Here is a 23,054-nt window from a genome sequence, read left to right on the forward strand (position 1 = left end):
CTCTAAGCATGTCCTTAGGTGAGGATAAAAACAAACAAATAAAACCAAACACAACACAAAATCTCTCTAGCTTTTCTAATATGCAGCCAGGCCTACAACCACTGGTTTAGTCACACAGGACGCTGTCAGAGGCAAAAGCAATTAATTACAATTTGATTTTTCTAATGAAAGCACCAGATTCTACCACAGGACCCACCAGAAATTGTTATTAAAACATTTGGCCTTAGCACCTTTGCTCCAAAGTATAAAAGGCCTCTCTTACAAGTAATATCCCAGTTGTTTTTGTCCCAAATTTTTACATTCAGATGAAATGCCTGAAGTAATCTAAACAAACAAACAAAAAAATGAACTGTAAGAGATTTCAATATCCAATATGCATTCAGAGAGAAACGATGCATTTCAAGTTCAGATGCAAAATGATTCTCTTCTAATAGACACATGGTCAGGAGTGGTTGTAAATTTACCCTAAATAATTTGAATTTGTACACAAGAGTTGCTAATAATCTTGAATGAGCATAATAATCTAAGGCATGTCATAGGACCACTTATTTTGCTAGACTTGTGGCTAGAAGAAAGTAACATAAGTTTTCTCTCTCTTAAGTTGTACTCTTTTTTTTTTTTTTATCCTCACCTGAGGACATTTTTGCATTTATCTTCAGATAGAGCGGGAAGGCGAGAGGGAGGAAGAGAGAGAGACCCGGGGAAAAACTGCAACTGAGGTACATGCCCTTAGCGGGAACCGAACCTGGGACTCTCTGGCCCGCAGGCTGATGCTCTGACCACTGAGCCAAACCGGACAGGGCTTAAGTTGTATTCTTGAACTGAAGTTTAACTTGCTGGTTTTACCTGAATTCCAATGCCACACAGATATTCTCGAATATCAATGAAAAAAATCCTTTTACCATATCTAAGTGTTCACTACTTGTTAAGCAGATGGTTTAAGGTTACCCAGAAAATATGCTTATTTTATTAGCTTGTATGGCTGCTAGATAAAATAGAGGACAACCAGTTAAATTTTGATTTCAGGCGAATAACAAATTATGTTTTACTGTATATCCCAAATAATGCGTGACACATAATTATACCCAAAATTATTATTTTCTAAACAGTACAGAGGTCTTTTACTTTTTTACACGTATCACGCTGTGAATCCAGAGGGAAGGGGCCCCCCAGCCCAGGCCCCTTCCCGGTGGTTCTCACAGAGTGAGCTTCTCTGGGTGGAGCCGGTGGGCGCTTCAGGGGAACCAGGTACCTTTCTCTTTGGCCTCCTTCCTTTTCTGACCATTTTCCTTCACACATTTCAGGAAGCTATCCCTGTTCTTGGGGTGCTTAATATGCTCAATGCGTACATTAATTCTCTGCAAGATCTTGCCCTTAACTTGTTTGTTTACAAGGATGCCCACCGCAGGCTGGGTGACACTGAGGACTCCTCCAGTGTTGCCCTGGGAACATCGGTGGGGTGTTCCTTCTTGAACAGTGCCCTCCCCTGATGTCTACAACATCACCTTTCTTGTAGACTCACAAGTATGCGGCCAAAGCAAAAACTCCATGTTTTCTAAAGGCCCAGAGAACACATAGCAGGTGCCTCCCATCTTTTCCTTTGTTTAGTCATTTTGGCAAATTACTGGAAGATGGCGGTTCTGGCTGAAAGGAAAACATTTTGTTTATCTGAAATTCACATTTAACTGAGCACACTATATATATATATATATATATATATATATATATATCTTCAGAAGAGGGCAAACCTGGCACCCTTATTAGTTTGGTAAGATTTTCTTGAAAGTTAAGATCCATCTTTGTTACTTGCAAACTGTGTAGCACAGAATCCAGCACACGCTAGGTATTCGGGCCATGTCACGAAACGTTGGGTTAGGTTTTGAAACGACACAATGATGGGTTAAAATTCATAGTCCTTAGGCTGTCATTTTTAAGGGTGATCCAGCCCAAATCCTCTCCATACACCCTTAGAACCCCTTTCCTTCCAGTTCCTAAATGCTGTGAGGTTGTTTACCAGGCAGGTGTCTCCTCGGTTCACGGACCCGTCAACGACGTTAAGCCCCAAACTAGTTATCTGAAATTCCTAAGGCCACGTGTGTTTCAGACTTCAGAATATTCTTAATTTTAGAGGGTTTACACAGTTCATACAGCATATATTATATGCTCTTTCCTGTGGGTTTGGGGCAATACCCTTTACTCAAACACATTTCGATTTCTACAGCTACTTAAGAATATTCACACCGAGTATGAGTATTAGTCAAAATCAGGTTTTGCATCCAACTAAATTGTGGTGCCAACCTTACAAAAAAAATGTTTCTCCTCCACAAAACTTTTCCGGTTTTGGAAGTGCAGAGGGAAGATATAAACCTGTGTCAACAAATGGTGACTGTCGGGAATCCCTCCTTGGCCCGCCGCTAAGGAGGCATGTCCCTATATTTCTCTTCAGGATTTTTTTCCTTTGGCTTTGACATTTTAATTACATGATTAATGAATGTTTAGTGTAGAAAAAGTTAACAACTATCAGAAAAAAAAAATACCCTAATCCAGAATCCTGTTGATTTAATCTCCAAATCCGAGGATATAGTTCCACTTCCTCTAACCAGGGAGCTAACTTTGAAATGTAAGAAAGAGGCCCGGGAGGGGCTGGGTCGCTCTGAACACTGAAGTGACTTGGCGAACACCCTGCAGTCAAGAGGCATTAACACTTTGCTGAGGATCCTGGGCCCGGCTCCCGTCCTGCCCTGGCGCTGCAGGAAGGATGTAACAGGTACTCTGGCAAGATAATAATGGGGCATAAAATCTAACCATTTCAAATACAACGATATATGCTTCTGGTAGGAAAATTTGTCTAATAATTTAAGACGTCACTCAGGAGCACGTGTATGGCATAGAACAATTTAAGCTTCGGTTCACATCTTTAAGCTATTAAGCTGTAAAAGTGTGCAGGTCAGGATGGCTACAAACTATCATAATCTATCTGAGTGAGGATCATTAAAAAAAAACACAGAAGAAAAATCCACATAAGCAAACACATCCATCTGTCCCTTCTCAGCAGCTGCCCCACGTCGGACTTTGCCTTGGATGAGGAAGTGGAAGGAAGAGAAGCCGGTTCCACACCTGCCTTTGCCCAACCTGCGCTTCATGCTTCTGGTGGCTTCTCCGCTCTCGGTCACCAGGCCCAGGACACTGAAGCAGTTTACTGGAGCAGAGGTTAACACTACTCTCTCTGTTCACTCGCCCCAAGGAAACATGATGGCCTCTTTGCTTACTCCCTCATTAAATAAACAGCTTCTTTGGGTTGATGTTTAAGTCAGATACTTATATCTGTTCGGGGGTTACCCATGTTCATAGAGACTCTATCTGAAGGGACTGCTGTCTGAGAACACAACAGGCAGGTGGCATTAGCTCAGAGTGACATGGAAACAAGCTTACTGGTGCTCTTGACAGCGGTACCCAGAAGGGCAGTGAACGGTCAGCCTAGGGCGCTGCTGTGAAACTGTTCAATAAATATAGAACTGGATACATTGCCTATGTTTTATATATATTATGTCTAGAGTTTACAATTTATATGGTAACATATAATAATCAATTATAATATATATTATTGTATACTAAATATATCAAATAGAATGATAGTTCTTAAATCAGTTAAAAGAAATAATACTAAAGACTGGTCTTGAGAGCCAAGGAAACGATGTCAATAACTTCACACCAGGATTCGAACTCTGAGGTGTTAGTAAACCTCCTTCCTATGTCTCCAGGCCTGGCCTCCAAAAAAACTAGAGCAGTGATTCTCAACCTTCCTAATGCCGCGACCCTTTAATACAGTTCCTCATGTTGTGGTGACCCCCAACCATAAAGTTATTTTTGTTGCTACTTCATAACTGTAATTTTGCTACTGTTATGAATTGCCATCAGAAATATGTGTTTTCCAATGGTCTTAGGCGACCCCTGTGAAAGGGTCGTTTGACCCCCAAAGGGGAAGCGACCCACAGGTTGAGAACCGCTGAACTGGAGCCAGGCCTACAGGATGTACTATCGACATCTGAATCAAAGCTTGCCCAACAGGGATATCTTTTCAGGTTTTGGTTTTCTCATTCCACAGTTTATATCTGACAGCAGCAACAGGTGTATGGAAAAGGAAACGAGAATCCAAAAGAGCAAAGGCCACTTCCTCCTTCTGTCTTACGCTCTGGCTCGACTGGCAGCATGATGACAAGCCCACTGGCATGTGCAGCTGGGCAGACTGGCCCAGCTGTCCTGACACTTGGCCGCTGTGCTCTTGGGCAGGTGTTGGCTCAGTGCTTCTGGTAAGGCCCAGCCTGGACTCATTGTCAGCCGGAGACCCATGCACAACTCTCAAAGAAAACTGGGGGTATGCTGGAACCTACTATGAGCTCAGTAAACAGTGGATAACACTGCCTTCCTCTATTTCACAGGCTAGAGAAGAAAATAAATATTTGGAAAACCCAGAATGAATGTAAATGATTGTATGGGACTCATAAAAGGACTAAAAGAACATCAGGGAGAACATAATCTGAACTAGAGAGGTCTTGAAGGGCTTTTTGGAAAAACTGACACTGAACCTAAGCCCTGAAAGATGGAAGCAACAGGCATGAAATATGAGGAAGGAATTCCAGGCAGGGCAAACCGATCTGCAAGGGACCCTTTGTGGGGGTGGGGGAGGGGAGTAGATCTTTAAACAAATAGAAGACCACCATGAGAGTGGTGTGAAGAAGAGGGGAGTGGTGACAGAAAGGTATGTGCCAAGTAAGGAATTTAGATTTTTATAAAAACAATGGAACACAGACCAAAGTGATATGATTTAACTTACAATTTTTTTTTTTTTTCTAAATCACTCAGGTTGCTGTGAAAAGGATGGGCTGAAGGAAAGCCAGTGGAAATGGGACTAAAGAAGAGATTTTGAAGATTCAGAAGAACGTACTGTTAGTTGAGATGCAGAGCAGTTGAAGTAATTGAGAGATGCAATCAGATGTAGAAGTAATGGGGACAGAAGTGTCGAAACGTACTTGCAGGCTTCTGTATGGACATCTGGGTGGACGGAAATGCCATTTCCTAGACTGGGAAAACTGGAGGAAGAATAGGATTGGAAGGGAGGAGGAGGTGGAAGGCAAGGGGAAGGATAAGAGCAAGAGCTCAGTTATGAGGTGTCCAGTTATTAACACCTGCAAACTACCGGAGGGAGGATGTCAGGAGGCCACAGGATGAGTTGGAAGTTTAGAAAAGGGGGGTAGGCTAAAGACAACATGAGACGGTCGCCAGCATAGGCAGGTTATTGGAAGCCATGGCTATAAAAAATGTGAGGACACAAGAAAAAATGGTTTCGATCAGAGACAAATACTGTTAATAACTTGTTGGATAGAGACAGAGGAACAAGCACAGGGAACTGAGATGGAAAAGCCAGAAAGGCAAACAAGAGAAAAAAGGGAAAACCAGAGAATGTGGTACATGGAGGCAAAGGGGTGGGGGAGAAGGGACGCGCCCCGAAAAATCTGTCTTCTGTCCTCAGGAGTCAAATCACAAGAAAACTGAAAAGCACCAGTGGGTTGGGCAGCACCTAGGTCTTCAGTAGTCTTAACACAAGTCTGATGGAGTCGCGGGAGCTCGGCCAACTAGAATGAGAGGAATGGTTACGTGGGAGGAAGACACACAGAGCACTAAGAAAATGGAAAGTTTGGCTATGATGAAGAGAAGCAAAATAAGCTGCTGGTAGAAAGTTTATTTTTAAGTAATAATTTAAAAATTAATGATGTTGGCTTGCTGACAGTAAAGGTCCAGGAAAGTGGGTGAAGGTGGGGGACGAGGGATCCAGGATTGAAGACGCTGAGGTGACAAATGGCATGAGGCCCAGAGCACATCCAAAAGCTCTGTTCTTGGAGGGGAAGAAAGAACCTTCCTTAGCTGTGAAGAGATGGGGTGCTTCTAATTTCTCAGGGAAGTAGGTAGTAAGAGCATCGTAAGGCCGTGGGAGGAAAGGTTTGAACCAAGTGAAGGTATAAAATCACCATGCCATAAAATGGTGGGATAAGTATAACTGAGGAACACAGTTATGTCACCAGCAAGACTGAGTCTCCATTGGAGGTTGGTTGTCAAAAATATGTATTAACATCATCTAGTGCAGGGAAATGATGGAAAAACCTCCTCTGGCATTCTTCACCCAAAGCCAGTTTCTGCCGTTTTTCACACCATGTGATGACAGACAATAACCCCACCTTCCAAGACCCACTAACCCCCTAACAGCTGCCTGAGCTGATCCTATACTTCAGCCCCACAGTACCCTCTTCTATGCATAGCCTCTATCAAACCACCAAAGCAATAACAGGAAGGATGGAGGTGACCCCCTTGCTTGTTCCTGCTCATGTTCCTGTTGTTCCACATTACCTTAGGTCTGGAGAACATTATACAACTTTCCCTGGGAAGTGAGATTCAGCATTGATTCAACTTACTTCGCTTTTGTGTAGATCTGATGCTAACACAGAGAAACAAATAGAATTTGTAGGCCACGCTGTGCGTAGGCTATACAAAGATAACTAACTGCATGGATGGGGAAAGCAGAAAGGTTCCCCGGGAACATGATACCCATTCCTATGTCCCACAAGTTTTCTGAAATGACATAAACAATACTAGTAAGTCCCCAAACAAAGACATCTGATGCCTCCATCTTGCTACCTCAGTGCAGACTCTTTGAAACGCACAATCCTCCCCTACAGCACAACTGGACAATCAATCCTTTGACTTGGTTTTGAGCTTTGAAAGAAAAATATACCTATTACCCAAATGGCTTCTTTATTATTTCAAAGTCTGGGGCTAGACGAAACACACATAAAATTTAATATAAAAAAGCTGTGCAGTTTAATCTTGACAAGCAGGAAACCAAGATATTGATGTGTAGCTTTTAATCTGACTTCAATTTCTGACAATATCTTTTGGAGCTCATTTTCTGGCACCGAGATCAAATGCCCTTATTTATAGGTCTCAAACAAAGAAAAGCCTATAAAAAGGAAGCCATATTCAGCAGAAATCCTTTCCACACATTACCAGTAGAACTGACTCAAACTGAACATTTTTTTTCTTATCCTCAACTTAGTGGAGAACACGGAGAGCAAGAAGGAATGTATTAAAGCTCATTGTGCTTATTCTTTCCCAAACTGGAATTTTAAATTTTGGTTGAGGCTTAGTTCAACTGTAACTAACTCAGAATGTGAGAGAAGTGTAAGTAAACTATTTCCCAGAGAAAATAAACAAATAAACAGACAAACGGAAAACACAGCTACCACCTGGGGTTCTAAAAACCACACATAATTTTCACACTTTCCCTAGTAGATGTCAGCCACCGTTCAGACCGTGGTCTCAAATGTATAAGCAAAACCTTTCCCAAGAGAAGTGTCAGCTGGGTTCCACGGACAGGTGTCACTGGCAGTGTGTGAGGAGCTCCTGAAACTGCAATGGTTTTTCAAAGAGCAGTGCACTTGCATTGAAGACCATGGCAAGGCAAGACAGGTGAGATGAATGGCTCTCATTCATCTTTTCGACAAACAGAAAAGTGAAAAGAAATGAGGCAGCCGTATTTGAATATGCTTAAGCCATTTCTACAGGGCACCAGTGGTAAAGAAATTCAGTATCCTAAAATAATTCTTCAAAAAACACAGCAGAATCAGAAGAGCAGAAAGGCTGGTGGGAAAAAGCAACTGACTCATCAAGTAGGAAAAGCTGCCATGAATATCAGTTTGAAATTACACAGGCTCTTCTGTCTCAGCATCAGCTACTCGGTGCCGGACAGTTCTTAGCTGGTGGCAACTTACCTCATCTTAAGACTTTTCACTAGTCTCTAGGAACAGGACACACAAATCCAACACCATCGTAATTCATACAATATTTAGACTCAACCAAATGGGACCACCATTTTGCCCATGAAAATTGCATCTAAATAGAATTTTCTTTTACCTTGGTCTTTTCACCAACAATGTTCTTTTCCAGTTCTGCTATCTTCCGGTTTAGATGATCCAAAATCTCCTTCTCTTTCATCAGTTCAGTTGTTTCAGATTTCTGTTCTCCATCCAAAAGAGCACATTCCATATCCAACTGAGGACACAAAACAAAGCCCAGAGGTGTTTCACCTTCAGGGAAATTCTCAGCTGCCCACCTTAGAGGTACATTTTTAACAGCTACACATTTCAAAAAGTAACTACTGTATCAGCCAGATTGTGAAGTCTATAGAATATTTCAGAGAGCCCATGAGAGGCTCAGGAGTCCTGTAGAAGAAAACCGGACAATCTAGAATATAAGAAAACTAGTTATTTAATTTTTCTTTGGTGACTTCTTTTCCACTTGTTTCTCAAGGATATTTTGCCTATCTGCTCAGATTCAGACTCACGCATGAACTATCTTGGGAGCAACCATGTCCTTCTTTCTTTGTCCCTAAAGCATGGGAAGCAAAAATTACACTCAGCCAGCATGCACACACTGCATTCCTTAGCAATGCCAGCAGGAGGGGCTTCCAGGGTCTGAGCACAAGCTGACAGGTGAGCAGTCCCCTCCCATTTATGGGGCTGTCTGCATCTGTAAGTATAGACACGCAGATCCTGCCTAGGCAGAATTATTTTCTCTTTCTCACTCCATGGAGGTGGTATAAAAATTGTCCCTCTCTTCAGTCATAGTTATAATTCTATAAAAGAATTATAGTCTATCTGTGTCTTTCTCTCCCTTGATTGGCAAACCTCTATGTTCGATTCATATGTAAATCCCCCTAGAGTACCAACATGATATCCCACTCATAGTAAGCATGCTCAGAAAATATTTGTTGGATTTGAACTTGAATACCTAAATTCATGGTACCTCAGCTCACAGATCTTATAGCAAATCAGAAAGCATATACATAAGTCCTCACTTGACATCATTAAGAGATTCTTGGAATTGTGATAAAATAATGTATAATGAAACCTATTTTACCACAAGCTAGTTGATATAAACAAGAGTTAAGTTCCTACAGTATCTTACGAATGTTGGAAGAAAATAAAGTCGAACAAAACAACATTATTTGAGAAACTTGTGTACTAGTTAAGACAAAGTCAGTTGTACATAAAGTACATGAAAAACGGCTAAATATGTTTGTCTTTTATTTTAAAAAAAAAGAAAGAAAAAAGAGAAATGTAAAAAAAGGCATTTTTGTCCTACAATGAACAAATCATTTGCTCATGTTGACTTCTATGTATTCTGTTTCTAATGCCTGTGTCCTAGGGGACAGCAATATTTTTAAGCTAAAAAAAAGAAAGAAAGAAAAACAGGAAGAGTGTAAAAAATGAACTTGTGGCATATACCTCTCTGGAAGATTCATCCATCTGGTCATTTATATCTTTGATTTTTTGTTCAAGTTCCTCAAGGTTGTTCAGAATTGTTATCCGGGTCTCCTCCATTGCAGCCAACTCCTGAACCCTTTGTTCCTCATTTATACCCTCTGGGGTCTGCAATTAATCAGCACAGAAAAGAAATATTCACACTTCAATTCCAGACCCTCCCAATTTATAAACCAGCCACAGGTCTAATGTTTCCGTCTCCGGGCCCATTGGGATTCTAACAGCATCCTTGTGATGGTTTAGTCGGAACTCTGCATTTTCCCACAGATACTCAGAAGTTAGTCACAGAACACAACTTAACTTTATAAATTCATATCTTTTTAAAATGGAAATAACTGAAGTCATGCAGATGAGGAAACTGTGGTCCACAGAGATTGTAGTGACTTCTCTCAGGTTATATGAACAGCTGGGCATAGCAGAGACCTAGAACTTTGACAAGACGTTGACATCCTCCTCAGGGATCTTGTGGGCATGCTGTGTCCTTCGTTACAAACTCCGTGTCTCTCCCACTTCCAAGTGAGTAAATACATCTCTAGTAGTTTCTGGAATCGCTACCATACACTGCGTCCCATCGCTAAGGTTATCTGCAAATGAGCTTTCATGCTTATTTATTTTTTTTCCAACACAAGGTTGAAAAACGCAAGGGTACACTATACTTGGCCCCATCTCACCAAAATGTTCCACAAAGTTAATAATCAGGACGAAACATGCTTAATTACTTCTGTCATCCCCCCCCACCCCACAAACGATTTAAAACTAGACACTTAATATTAAAGTAATTCACGTTTTGCTTTTTGTGTTAGCATACTGCTTATAGCCTGTCTTCTTCCTATATGTGTAAGACACTATCTGGGTCAATGGCCTTCAGTAACATGAAACAGGACACTGGTCATTACTCATAAAATTATTTCATGAAAAATCTGAGTTCCTTAGCAAGAAATGAGAAAGTCAAGAAAGAAATTAAGTGAGAGAGGGCAAACTTGCACCCCTGAACAGTTGTAAAAAAATGCCCAGGGGAAAAAGGAAAGTTGATCATATACCAAAATATGACCGCCTGTTATTTTAAGAAGAGAATATAGTGAATTGCAAATAGCCTCTTCTTTGAAGCATTTCAGGTTGATTATCTTGTATATCATTAGGCAGAGACCAGTCTTTCTGGATGTCAAGGAATGCCGGTATATTTAAGTTTTATCACTCTTAAAAAAAAAAAAGTAATTTTTTGCATCAGTAAGTCAATGATTCTATAATGTCACAACTAGAAATTAAAAGTAGCAGCCCAGATAAGTAGATTATTGAAGATTATTCACTAACCATTGAAGGGTCATATTCAAAGTAAGCAGAGAAATTATTAAAGTGTATTGTACCTCACTAAGTTCACTTAATTTATTTAACAATTATGAAAATAACTTTAAGAAGATAGACATCATGTTGTATTCTTTAACCTTTATTTTCTTTATTCTTTGCCCATGTTGCTGCTCCTTAAGGAGACGAAATGTTTGAGAAAGTCACAAGTATCTCAAGTCGATTAGAACAAGGGTATACAGCCCTTCCAAGCTTTGACATTTAGCTTTTCAACTGCCACCTGAAATCTGTATTTTATTGACTGATAAAACAACTGTGACCTTTTTACCACAGACAATGAAGCTCGTTGTCCTAATACTCAGGTGCCTGTTTCAGGGCCCAGGAATGCCCGTAACAGTGACTGGCATTCTGAAATCACTGCTGAGTAATCCTAGCAGGAAGCCTCAAGAAGGCTGTATCCTGTTGGGTCCCTGTTTCATATCAGATTTCAACTTCCAATGTGATTTAAAAATATCTCTCACACTTGTGGAAGCAAAGCATTAAGAGAAAACAAAAACAGAGCAATCTGCAGAACCATAAATATAGGCAAAAGTGACAATTGTAAATATCTTAACTTATATGTATAATATGTATGTATAACTTAATGTTTCAAGGAAATTTATCACAATAGGTATATTTAATAATAAACAACTTGAGAGGCTATTCCTAACAATAAATACCATCTAGAAAATGACTTTTTTTTTTTTTTTTACTGTTATTTATAAAAAGCAAAATCTTTGAAAGGCATTCTAAAACTCTGGTTTGGGATAGGATGGGGTGAGGATAGTATAATCTCACTTATATTCAAATAAAGAAAATCAATAGAGAGCCATGGGTGGGGTGGCCACTAAATATCTTTAGTTTATGGTAAAATAGAAAGCTTTCATTTTAATCTATCTGGGATTTTTTTTTTTTTTTTTGTAATGGATAGGATTCCAATGAGGGTGACATAGCTTAATAAGCCCATTACGCATGTATGTATATGCCCAAGTGCACCATCCTCACAGTAACTTGATGTGCACAGAACAGGAAGGGAGAACAGTAACATACTTTGCATCTGCCTCCTGTTTTGTAGATCTCTCCTTAGAAACCCCTGGCAACCAGAGGAGGAAGTGTGAGAAGTGTGAGGGCTTCCCACTGTAGACAGAATGATTACTCAAAAAAAGAAGAGTGGAAAATTCTCATCACAAAGAAAAAATATCTTTTGGTAACTATGTGAGATAATCAATGTTAACAAAATTTATTGTGGGAATCATTTCTCAATACATGCACGCCACGTCATTACACTGTACTCCTTAATGGTGTGGTATGTCGATTATATCTCAATGAAATGGCAAGGAAAAATGGAGAAGGGTGAGCTACTCTCAACTTACACCTCAGGTGGTGGCAGGCAGGTTGATAAAATCAAACTAAAATTAGCATATTTTCAAAGTCATCTGTATCTTTAACTGTCCGGTAAAGTAAGTTTGAGTGCGGCAAATCTTCAATTTCCTAAACATCATTAAAATCTTTGTTTTATTAAACTAGCTTAGAATGTTTTTCACATTCCTCTCTTTACTGATCCTCAGATTGATTAATAACAAACACTATAGTTAGTCAATAATTCAGGGAGCAGATTCCTCAAAGAGAAAACACACCCAAAACAAATGGCCAGGACTTTTTAAAAAGATTCTCCTATCTCCTCTCTTGAGGTGACACATGTCTGTCTTCAAAAAGTAGTGAATGGAAAACGCATTCCCTGGAACCCACCGGCCTCTTGCTTGCACTGTCTAAGCTGCTGTGGGGAAGCCAGAGGGGCCCTGATGTCTCCTGCCTCTCCAGGAGGCACGGTCTTCCTCCTCCTGCGCAGGGACGCTGCTCCAAGCTCCAGAGGCCTCCCAGTCCACAGAAGCACATTTGAGCAATGGAAAACATCTGACCTGTTCTGCTCACTCACATACTCACAGCTTTCTTGTCACAGCCCTCTTTAGGAGGAAACCTGTCTCCAGAAAGGTAGTCCTTAGAGAGAGCTCACTGCTCACCATCAACACAAAATCTAGCAGATCTCCATGAAGGAAGAAATGTGAAAGAATTTAAGATGAAAAGGTAGCAAAGGATGTCTAAAAAAACACAACTTCTGGTGACAACAGGTCAAATGATCAAATGATGGATCACTGACTTTGCCTGCACACCAACAGCTCCTGATTTTCGTCCCAGATTCTAGCTTCTAACAAGTTGCATCTTTCTGGCAATCGAGACAGATGTCCTATTCAGAGTTCCTCCCCATGGAGGATTAGAAAGGTGACTGTGGTCAGTAGAAGAAAGAGGGGATTGAATAGTCTAGACTCTTGATGGCCTTGGTGTTTACAATGGGAGAACTCAAAGGAGGTAAGGACTTCTGGCCAGGAACATTCAACTTTTTTAACAAGAAAATCTTGTTGCAGCCAAACAAACAAACAAAAACAAACAAACAAACAAACACACAAACTCCCCTGAATAGTACTCCATGTGATAGATTACTCCCAGAATTTAGTACCATGATAATGTTTTTCTCTTAAAGAATCAGTATGTGTCCTTCTCTTATAAGAAAAATACAACAAATATTATCTTTTTATTTTTGATTCTTTGGCCAGGATTGCCAAGAATCTCAGACTTGAACTTCATAATCAGAGTTACTTAAATAGATTAATTAATCAGTCCTATTTATTCGTAAATTAATAAATTCTTATGATTACGGCACTTGCTTTTCCAGTATCTGCTTTTCCCTGTTTTTACTATCTTGGTATTTTAATTTATTGCAATAAAATATTTATCATTTAATATATTTTATTGTAAGTTCTCTTAAATCCTTTCTGGAAAACAGGAAGGAGTATTTTTAAAAATTTTATAGAAAAAATACCCTCTGGAAAAAACACCAAATAATTTTCCTTGAACTCCATTTTAAAAATCCTCAAGTTTGGAAGACATTTTTAAATCAGCAAACAACCAGAAGACTAAGTAATAATTATGATGCTATAGAAATCTTAAACTTTTATATGTCCAAAAAAATGTCACAAAGAAAGTCAAAAGTCAAAGTTACCACTCATGATAAAATACTAATTTCATTATCGCAAATAATTATTGCTCAGTAAAAATAAGACATTTTCAAAAAAGGGGTGAGGAACATAAATAAGTAGTTCAAAATTCAAATTAACAACTAAATATATTAAAAGATGCCCACTTTCATGCATAACTCTTTTGAGAGTATACTTTGGAAATACTGATTAAAATGAATAACATACAAGCTCATTGATCTAGCAATTCCACTTTTAGTAAATGATCTTACAGATAACATCTGCACAACTATGCAAATATATATATATATATATATATGTATATATATATATATATATATCCATATATCCTAGAATATTTGTTGCGTACAGATTTTATTAGCCAAAAACTGAAAAAAAAACATAAATAGTATTTCCAAACACAGAACACTAGTCAGCCATTGAAATGAATGAGGTAAAGCTGTATATACTAATATGCAAAGATGCTCAAGACATTTGGAAGGGGGAAAATACAGAACACTAGGTGTGTGTCTATGCCTACACTACCTGGCCATGTATGCACAGAAATATTAGGAATGCATGTAAAATACTGTGTTTATCTCTCAGGTGCATAACTCAGAAGGGACAGAATGAAGAGAAAGCTTTCTTTCTACTCTTTTGAACCGCTATTATTTTTTACAGTGCAATTTGCTGCTTTATAACAAACATTAACTTGCTACTCCTTGCTAATGACCTCTTAAATTGAAGCTTCACTGAAAACATTTAGTAAACAAGCATGATAAAGCCTCTAGTCTCTAGGCCAGTGCAGGTGCACAGTCTTAGGCCCTTGGGCCCAGTGTCTGTGCTCTGCTTCCTTTACCTTTGGCAGGATACTTAGGTAAGCAGACTCGTTGGAAGCTTTCAAAAAGGCAGAGGGGGGTGGTGGGGGAGTCCTGGTGAGGTCCCTGAGCAGTTCCTCATTCATGGCACTCCTGGGGGACAGGAAGCTGGCACTGCTCTGACTGAGGCTCCCGAAGACTGCCAAGTCCGCATCGTGGCCAGAGCCTTTCTGGTGGCACCTGTATCGGATCTCGGGGCTCACCAGGGCTTCTTCAAACACAGACTCCTCATCAGAGAGCTGCAGCTTCTCCAGCTCCTTATTGATTTTCTGCACATCTGCCACGGTGGTGCCAGGGGACAATCGACTGTCGGGCTTTGTGTACTCGGCACAAAGGCTGAGGATCGTCTCCAGACGCTGTCTCTCCTAAAACACAAGGGGAGGGGAAGGTCAGTGAGTCTATGAGGATGGACACAACTCCAAATAGAAAGGCTGAAGAGTCTAGGACCACCGGTGGTTTCATCCCACACATAAACCACAGATACTTGGCTGGTGATGATTTTCCATCATCTCTGATGGATGCACTTAAAGATCCAGATGATACTGGATTAACAACGTCTGATTGTCCTCCCAAAATGTTCTGAGCCGTCCCCTTTACCTGTTTATTCTGGTGCTGGTCCTAGATTGTAGCAGCACTCAGTAAGCCTTTCCTTGATTTATCGATTCTCCAAACACTTGAAAGGTTTTTTAAAAAAGTCTCCAGTTTTAAAAAATCTTCACCCTTTTCCCTCCCTGTACCTATCTACCTTCAACAATATTTAGCTCTTTCATTACTAGATTCAATGTGTCCTTAAAATCGATTCTCTAACTTCTTATAACATATTACTCTACTGTTAGACTCACAAAAAGAAACATTTTTTAATTTAACAGGCATAACTAGGTCTTCATTTTTTTTTTTCTTGAAATGCTTCAATATTTTCAAAACTCTTTTTAACATTTCTTCACCATGTAGACGTATTTTCCACCAATTTCTCATATGAGTAATTGAAAAGATAAAAAGGTGAGACTGTTCATGAAAATGAAGACCATTTTAAGTCATGTCCAGTTAGAAAGACATCAATGTATTTCAAATTCTGAGATTGTTAAATCGTTGATTAATTTATCTAGAAAATAAGATGATACTTCATTTATTTTTTTAAAAAAATCAATATATAGGTCATTGATGTCTATAATGGTACCACCCACGCCTCACATTCCCCTGCAAAACAGGTATATAACTATGATTCTTGACTTTAATTAAACTTACTATATATTTGTGAACAACATAATATAATTTACAAAATGCTTATCATAAGCCTAGACAGCACTGTTTGGTTGGGGAAACTCAACATTTTCACCTTAATTCTAATGCCTAAGTGGAAAGAAAATAAATAAAATAACAAAAAACATCTGTTGTGATTACATCTACCACACTGAACAGAGAATTCAAAAACCCAGAGAAGCATTTTCCAAACTGGTTGTCAGTCACAAAATAGAAAACTTTTGAACAGCACTGGGCTGCTGTTTTCAATTTCTAATTGCAGCAAATCTATAAAGACAAAACTCTGAGGGCAGTTTGGTTTTTATTAGTCAAGGGAGTATCACATAGGAAAGTCAAATAGGTGCAGACCAACATAATTCCCTGGTTTCCATTGACTACATTCATTAAATGATGAGACCGAATTCATTTAAGCTGTATCTGACTTTTATCTGTCCTCTAAACAATCCCCAACCTCCCCAAAGGCAATAGCTTGATCAAAAGGACTGTGAGACTGGTTGCTATAAGCCCCCACCTCCCTCTCACGGACTGAACTTCTGGCCTCCAGCTGCAGCTCCGTCCTCATGGCCTCTTCCCACGGCAGGCAGGAGAGGCACACAGCCTCCCCAGACGCTTCTGCACCCTGTCACCCAGGAGCCCTGGGGCTTATTTATCTCCACAGCGGCCACCAGCTGCCAAGCCCTACCCACCTCAACTTTATGGGGAGAGGTAGGAGTGGGGGAGTGGACTCAGCAGTCATCGCCTTATTTTAAACTTCTCCAACAGTCCAGAAAAGTCTACATGGGAATATACAAAACCCACCTGCAAGGGCATGTGTGAGGAAGGGGACAAGAACAAGGTGTCGTATTTTACCCCTTCTCAACAGCATCTGCATTAGAGGCTAATCTCCAAAGAACCATGTTCTTTCTACCCTGGCCTGTTTGGCTCAGCAGTTGGAGTGTCTTCCCATGGACTGAAGGGTTGTGGGTTCAATTCCTGGTCAAGGGCACATACCTGGGTTACAGGTTCTATCTCTAGCCCGTCAGGGGTATGCAGAAGGCAACAGTCAATGTGTCTCTCTCACATAAATGTTTCTCTCTCTTTATCCCCTTCCCTCCCTTCCACTCTATCTAAAACTCAATGGAAAAATATCTTTGGGTGAGGATTAATAAAAGAAAGAAAGAAAGAAAGAAAGAAAGAAAGAAAGAAAGAAAGAAAGAAAGAGAGGGAGGGAGGGAGGGAGGGAGGGAGGGAGGGAGGGAGGGAGGGAGGGAGGGAGGAAGGAAGGAAGGAAGGAAGGAGTACTTTCTACCCTTTAGGTAAATTAAGGTGAAGTATCTAAACACAGTCTTTACTAATCGTTCTAGATCACGCTGTGCATACATTAGCCTGGATATTTTTTACATTTGGGATTTTCTAAAAGTTGTCATATTCCATTTACCAGGGCTCTAAGGAAGTGTGGTCTTCGAAAGCATGAAAGATACTTCTGCCTAGCCTAGGATACATAGCAAAATTCCTCCCACATCTCCTTCCCAAAATAGTTTATTTTGCTGCCAGTGCTATTGCTTAATTCCAGAGGGAATAGATGACAGCAGCCTCGAGATGAATGCTATTTCAGAGAGTGAGCGCAGCATTCAGAGGCTTGTGCACAGGAAGTCTGGTCTGCTGGTATGTGCTTCTCTCTATTCTTATCACCCCATTCACAAGCCAATCTGTCCAGGCTCGAATCTCCACACACAAACACACAAATGCACACACGCACCACTACGGTCACGGGTCTGTGAGAAACCCAGGCCGTGCTGAGACATACGGGTCCCACCTAAGTGGCACCGAAGAAAAATAAACCGATGATGAAAAGTGTGTCAGAAGGAAGTCTGCAAAGCATTTTGGAAAGCACTACAAAAAGCCTTTTAAGGAAAACCCTGAACAGAATTTACCCTCAGACAATAATTCTCCCTGGAGCCCTCTTCACTCTGGAGTTTCGTTCCCTCCCATTCACCACACTAATCTCCGTTCTGCATGACCCCAAACCAGGGCGACCACTTCAGACCAGGACACGCTGAGAATCAAATAGGCCACTATTAATAATTGTGCTGCACACCCAGCGCACACTGGGATGGGCCAACTACCTGCAACTCGCTTTGCTCCGGGCTTCACCTGGCAGCCTGCTGAGTCGGGAGGCCACCTCTTTGACACCTGTAATTGCCGCCACACTTCCCAACCAGCACTCCGCTGCGCATTCTCCCGAAAAGCCACCAGCACAGAGCCTCAGCATCCACATGGGCCAAAACACGGCTGCTGGGCTTTAGAGTAAGTCGCTTAGAATCAAATTATTCCAAATACAGTTTTATGTTTGTCTCCCTCTCCATTTCCCCTTTCCTCCATCTCTGTGCACCATGCATATCACGGAAAGCTTTGAAGGGGACACAAGATCTTAAGAAATATACCTGAAGAAAAGGGTGCGTAATTCTTTCCCTCAGGTTAAAAAAAACAAACAACAGTTGTGGGCTGAGAGTACGCTCCGTCCCCCTGCAGGGCCCAGCCCTCAGCTCTCAGCTGTGAATCCATCTCCTGAAAACATCCAGCTTTCTTGTAATCAACCACAGCCAATCTAGGCCCTGGGACTGTAATTATAATGCAGAGATAAATTATGTAGAAAACCAACTGTCGATACTTAAGCACAGGTGATATCTTTTTTAAAAAAAACTCTCTGTTATAATGAAATATGTTGAGCATTGATGACATAAAACAGACGGTCCGTCTTTAATGGTTAGATGTAATTTAATTGAAAGGAGATTGCTTTTTATTTAAGAGGACCTGTTGTAACTGATAAGTATGACTTTACTTTTCTCTGTCAGATTAGGGAGATTCATATCTTCCTAATCTTCAATCCAACGATATTTAAAGTTACTTGATGCCTAGTAATATGCTGATGATACAAAGAAGAAAAAGACAGCATTTCTGCTCTCAAACTTTAACAGAAGGTACAAATGGGTAATCAATTAAAGAAAACAGTGATAACAGAGGTTTCCAGAAAATGTATGGATTCACATGGGGGGAGGAAATACACAAAAACTACCGAAAAACAAATCTGAGTTGAGTTCTAAAGAATGAATGAGTGTGTGGCCTGTTGCTCAGTAGGGTGGGCAGGCATCTCTGGAAAGGAACCATATCATTAAAGGCATAGAGTCATAAAACATCACCATATGCTCAGCGATTCAGTGACTACTATGTGGCTAGAGAAACGGGACTCTTCATAGAAGGAGGGACAAAACAGGTACAGAGAAAAATGGGTCAACTTTCTTCCACTTTGTATCAGGACCTAAGAGATCCCAATAGCCCTGAACAAACTTTTGGAATAAAGGCATAGGGTACACCAGCCAGAGTTAGAAACTTTAGTCTGAAAGTGGAGGCCAGAAGAATAGCCGGGCTGACAGCATTATTTCCAGGATTCCATGAACACATGCTCGTGCCTTTATTAGGTGGGACAATCAGGAGGGAAAACAGTAGCGATGGCTATATGTCTTTTATGTGAGTCTACTTGTTTTTAGAGATAAATCTCCTGGGATAGTAACTGGGGCTCCTAAGATCAGTTCCTTTTCTGGACACAGTAAAACGGTTCTTCTCTTCCCTACCCCTAAATTAGACATGACTGTCAAACACGCATGGGCCAATGAAATGTGAGCAGCAATGTGTTACTTCTGCCTGAAGAGCCGGTGCATGATTTATGACATGCTTTGCTTGCCGTGGCGGAGTGACAAAGGGTGCTGGCTCCATCAGCCTGGACCCTGAGTGTGGAACTGTGGAGCAGAGGCTTCAGGCAACCCATGCTGGTCACGGGGTGGGAAGGAGAAATAGCCTCTGTTGTTTTAAGCCCCTGAGATAAACTCTCCCCTCCCCCCACCTTCTACAGGAGTCCATTATCCTGATAAGCCTTGCTTAATTTCAGGCAGGCAACTGGCCCAAAAACAGAGATGAGGGACTTGGGATTCTCCTTCAAGGAAGCTCAGTTGAATACTATGTAATAAGGTATCTGGCTTTGTTCAAAGAGAGGTCTGGTCTTTGATGTTGGCTACTGGAAGGTAATCTATGTCATACCCAATAGGAGGGCTTTTATTCCGAGCAAAGTTGGCTGCACCAGATAACCTCAGGGTGGAGGCTGGCCACTCCAGAAAGACCAACCGTGAGATTTAGTGTGGAGGCTTTGGATCACGTGGTCTCAGCCAACCTGGAGACAGACACTAATCCTGTGGACAAGCGATGAATCATGCCTACGTGATCCACAGGGAAGCTTCCCATCTGGAACCTCCTGACGCTGCCTTCCACATTTTTCCCTTTGGCTTATCTTTATCTGCAGCCTTTCCCTGAAATAAATGATAATTGTGACTATAACGGCTTTCAGTGGGTTCTGTAATTCTTTCCAGCACATCATTAAACCTGAAGGAGGTTTTCAGGAACTCCTAGAACTTGCAATTGGTGTCCAATGAAGGTGGTCATGTGTGGGACAGTGCCCTTTAACTGGCCTCCACAGTTACCCAAACATTGCCTTAGTACTGTTTTCGTTGTTGTTGTTGTTGTTTTTTACCAGTTTAGAACAAATGACCTGATTAAGAAATTGTATATATAACTAAGGAATTTTTATTGTTTGGTTTTATGACTTATCTTCATGAAAGTCAGTCTAATATCTAGCTAAGAGCATTTTATTGTATAGTCTGTCTGGGAAGTCCACATTCAGGCTTGTGGTCAGGACATGCTTTACTCTGCGCCCTTAATTTAAAGAGATGAGCACGTAGCCTCATCGGAAGGGCTGAGCTGGAAAGAGGTCTGACTGAGCAATGAGAGGGGCATGGCTTTGTGTGCTGCAAATGTTCTGGAGGCCGCTGCAAGTGGTTTGGAGAATTACTAATAATGTGACAGTGACTAACTGATTGATGCACATTTGTTATGTGCATATCACAACCAGGACATTGCAGCACATACACCTGTTCTCCGTCCCTGGGAATGGATGATGGTGTCCTGAGGAAGAGTAAGACATATGCAAGGAACGAGCACATTAACCACTCAGTACTTGCTTCTAAAATATGTTCAGTGCATGCAAATACACAAACACACTGTCTAAGGAGGTCAGGCCATCCCGCTTGAACCTCCTGACGTTCCCTCCTCTATCTGTCTTTATCTATCTGGTCCCCCTTTCTTCATTGTACCATAGTGGCTAAGAACTCTGGAGACAGACTGCTTGGGTTTGGATCCTGGTTCTGTTGCTACTTGTGTGGCCCTGGGCAAGTCATTCAGCTTCTCTGAGTCTTAGTTCCTCATGTAAACAACAGGGGATTACTGGGGTATCTACTTCGCAGGGTGGTTGAAAGGATTAAATGTATAATATGATATATGGCTGGCACTCAGAATGCTGTCTGCGACCAAGTAAACACTATGTGTTATCTAAGGAGAGTCCCTCAATTTAAGTCCTTTGCCTGCACCGCCGCACCCATATGCCCTTCACTATCCATGTGGGGTACCCCAATTATCCCTTCTCCTACACTCTTATTCCTGCTTTGCTGACTGCCTCTTCTCTGTCTGAACATGTGTTCAATCCCCCTAACAGTAAGAATAAGTTATCTTATCAGATCACTCAGTACATCTACTCGTCCACTTCCCCACTTTCCTTCCCACGCCACACCTCCACACTCCCAATCACAAAGAAGTTGCCAGAGCTCAAACCTCTCTCCCATCGTTTCCAGGCTTTGCTGTATGGAAGTGTGTCCTGCCTGTGTGCAGACCGGGACCCTGTAAGAGAAGAGGCACCTCCCACTTCTCCAGGAAGATTAGGAGTAAAGTGACCAGAAATAGGAGCAGGGCTTTGAAATACAGACATTAGGACTCTTTGTGAAGGGAGCTCAGTGCCCCTCTCTGTTATCTTATCTTAATGACTGTGGCAAAAAGTGACCTTTCTCCCCCACAGAACCACTGGGCATTCAGGGCAGAATCTCTAAATGTCTTTTAACTACATGGAAAGAACATGGATTTGGATTTGCGGTTCTGGCACTTATCAGACTCGTAGCACAGAAGTTCTGAACAAGTCCTACCTTTCTATCACCTGGTCTGTAAACAGAGACAAGATCAGCGCCTACCCTGGGTTCTTGGGAGAATTCAATAAGGGAATGTGTACGAGAATGTTGTATAGACTTTACACTAAAAAGTCTAAAATTGGTGCCTGTCACATAGCTGGGTCTCAGTGTTTGTTAACCACAAACTAGAAATAGTTTCTACCAAAAATTTGAAGTGAAATAGATCATTGCCTTGTGGGTCCTGGGAACCATTTCTAATATTGATTTTCACAAGCAAACCTAAAAACCAAAGCCAGCTGTTTTCAGGCAGAAAAAAGTGTTATACAGCAAAACGTTTCCCTGAAAAAAATTCACAAATCTATGGGGTTTCTCTGCCATTCGGAAAAGAGAGAAAACTCCTTCCCTGCCCCAAATTCCTTCTCCTGGTGATCGGGTGCCTGAGCGCCTGGCAGGAGAGCCCTGCCATTACCCAGCAGCCTGCAGAGGGAGGAATCTTCCCGTGTCTCACTGCAGTCGGTCCCTCTGTACCCACCAATACAGAGCCAAGGGTGGGGCAAAAGTAGGTTTACAGCTGTTCCTATGGAACATAATACAACAATAAACTGTTTCCATACTCATGACTGTAAACCTACTTTTGCCCCACCTTGTACATTCCTTATAGCACATTAAGTCAAGCAGAGTAGCTTCTAGAAATAACTACCCTCCAAAAAATCCATTCTCCTACCCAGTGCACACACTTCAGCCCTGACATAAAGCCTAGGCTTCTAGTTCACACGGTCCCCGGCTCCACCTTAAACACTAGAGATCATCAGTGTTCCTGACCGATGGGTGTATCACTCAAATACCTGCGAACCTTATCATATCCTGTCTTTGCTCATACTGAGACAAAGATATTCAGTTCTTTCCATCTCACTTCATAAATCAATTCCTCACACTTCTGATCATTAAAAAAATTATTATTACTCATCGGTGAGTCAACATCTTCTTTAAGCCCTCTTACCTCCTACTATTTCTAGCTGTGTCTCTGTTTTAGAAAGACCCTGCACTCTAAAACATATACGAATATAAAATAAGTATATATTTAATTATTAACACATTTACTAAATACATTTCATTATAGATAGACTA

The 23,054-nt window shown here is 41.1% G+C and overlaps 1 protein-coding gene across 2 annotated transcripts in view; it reads right to left on the minus strand.

Annotated features, from left to right (window-relative positions):
• Positions 1–23,054, minus strand: part of PHLDB2 (pleckstrin homology like domain family B member 2) — an 83,421-nt gene that overhangs the window by 47,517 nt on the left and 12,850 nt on the right. For both annotated transcript variants that reach the window (XM_036243437.1, XM_036243438.1), the window contains exons 2-4: positions 14,607–14,990; positions 9,339–9,482; positions 7,966–8,103 (exon numbers count right to left, since the gene is read on the minus strand). In XM_036243437.1, coding sequence (XP_036099330.1) covers positions 7,966–8,103; positions 9,339–9,482; positions 14,607–14,990 — 666 coding nt within the window. The remainder of the gene's footprint in view (positions 1–7,965; positions 8,104–9,338; positions 9,483–14,606; positions 14,991–23,054) is intronic.

Source organism: Molossus molossus, unplaced genomic scaffold (assembly GCF_014108415.1).
Source record: "Molossus molossus isolate mMolMol1 unplaced genomic scaffold, mMolMol1.p scaffold_m16_p_5, whole genome shotgun sequence".
In the NCBI taxonomy this organism is placed as follows: Eukaryota; Metazoa; Chordata; class Mammalia; order Chiroptera; family Molossidae; genus Molossus; species Molossus molossus.